This window comes from Crocuta crocuta, unplaced genomic scaffold (genome assembly GCF_008692635.1).
Source record: "Crocuta crocuta isolate KB4526 unplaced genomic scaffold, BGI_CrCroc_1.0 scaffold139, whole genome shotgun sequence".
NCBI lineage: Eukaryota > Metazoa > Chordata > Mammalia > Carnivora > Hyaenidae > Crocuta > Crocuta crocuta.
Window position 1 is genome coordinate 9480241 of NW_027533258.1, and position 1662 is coordinate 9481902.

Here is a 1662-nt window from a genome sequence, read left to right on the forward strand (position 1 = left end):
CCACGGGGCTCTCGGGCCGTCCCGCCCATGTGCCGTCAGTGTGCCGCGCGTGCCCTGTCCTCCGGTGGGGTGCCCGCGACGGCCTCACCTGGCTTCTTTCCCTCGTCACTCTTCCTCCTCCGCTTGTAGATCCCACAATGTTTACTGTTGTTTCCGGCCGTCCACTTACCTGCAGGTCCTGAGCTTCCCCCCGGAGAGTGCCATCAGGTGGGTGCCCCGGGCCCTGCCCCCCAGACTTCCGGGCCTTGTGTCCGCTGCCTCCACGTGGCCCCGGCTTTGGGAGCTTTGCCCTCACTGGTCTGCAGCCCTGGTGAGGCATGTGGAGCCAGAACGGTTTCCTCTGCCCCAAGTAAAACCGCCTACTACTTCCTACCTTAGCCAGAAAGAGTCTGTTTTTGAAGCTTGTGCAGGCTTTTCAGCCTAAAATGTCGCTCTTCCTTGGCTGACCTCTTGGGTCAAACCTGAGCAATAATCTACGGTCAGGGGTCGGGATGCAAGATGGGCTGTGGGGCTTCTCAGAGAGTACAGAGGCCACCGCTGTCCCTGTCCCTGCGCAGTCCTAGACCTCACTCGCTTCACCCCTGTGGGCCGTTCCCTGACTTCTCCCTCCCCGTCTTCAGCGCACCCCTGCCCAGCATCTTCCTGGCTGAGCTGCTGCAGGGGCGCCGGGCCCCGTTCCGGGCCACCGCCTCTTGTCACGTCGTGTCTGTCTTCAGCCTTCAGCTCCTGTGGGTCTGCGCTCACTGTACCAGTCTCTGCCCCCAGGTACGGGCGGGGCCAGGCCCAGCCGGCGCGGGGTGGCTGTGGGGGCAGCTGTCACGGGGCCGGAGGGTTCATCCAACTGCTCTCCTCGCCGCAGGGGAGGTGTACTCGGCAGGGCGCCACCTGCCCCACGGAGACGTGTATAAGCCAGGCCAGCATCAGGTGAGCGCACAGGGTGGGCACCCGTCGCACCATTTATTCCCCTTCTGCGTGACTTCGCCTGTGTGCCGCCCCGTTAGCACAGTTCCTGGCTGGTGGGAATCCTTAATAAGTATTTGGGACGAGTGAACGAAGGTAAAATGAGTTAAGACTGGAGTGAGGCGGGGGGGGTGGGGCAGGAGGCGGTCGGGGTCCCCGGACACCGGGGGGGGCCGTAGTGTTCTTGCTTCTCCCCGGCCCCTCCTTCCCCCAGGCTCCTGGTGGAGGACGGCACTGCCGAGGCTCTGGTCACCTGTAGGAACCATCACGTGGCAGCGGCGCTGGGGCTCTGCCCTCGGGAGTGGACCTCCCTCCTGGAGTGTGTCCGAGGGCCGGGCAAGGTGGCCTTGCAGTTCAAAGGGCCCGGGGCCCACGTGGAGGTGAGACGAGGCTGGGAGGTGGGGGCCCGACCTCCAGATTCCCAAGGGCTCGGTAGGAATTTGAGTTCTGGGGGGGAAAACGTAACAACTTGAATCCTGATTAACCCCGAGCGTGCCTTTCTAGTCCTCAGCCAAGATTGATGAGCCGTTGGTCCTCTTCCTGCGGACGCTCTGCACCAGCTTCTCTGTCCTCCGCCCCATCGTGCTTGCTTTTGAGCTTGAGAGGAAATCCTCCGTCATCATCACTGCGGCGGGTAAGGGAGGAGGGGGATGCGAGCAGATGGGTCCCGGGAGGAAGAGGGGCTCCCAGAACTGGGGAGGA

The 1662-nt window shown here is 63.4% G+C and overlaps 1 protein-coding gene across 2 annotated transcripts in view; it reads left to right on the plus strand.

The window, feature by feature from the left end:
- The window catches only part of CTC1 (CST telomere replication complex component 1), a 15775-nt gene that overhangs the window by 13568 nt on the left and 545 nt on the right, over positions 1 to 1662 (plus strand). Inside the window, exons 18-22 of one of the 2 annotated variants that reach the window (XM_077746541.1) lie at positions 130 to 207; positions 621 to 765; positions 860 to 924; positions 1175 to 1340; positions 1465 to 1594. In XM_077746541.1, coding sequence (XP_077602667.1) covers positions 130 to 207; positions 621 to 765; positions 860 to 924; positions 1175 to 1340; positions 1465 to 1594 — 584 coding nt within the window. Of the gene's footprint in view, positions 1 to 129; positions 208 to 620; positions 766 to 859; positions 1057 to 1174; positions 1341 to 1464; positions 1595 to 1662 lie in introns of those variants that run through there. The other variant, XR_013330832.1, reaches the window with a different exon arrangement.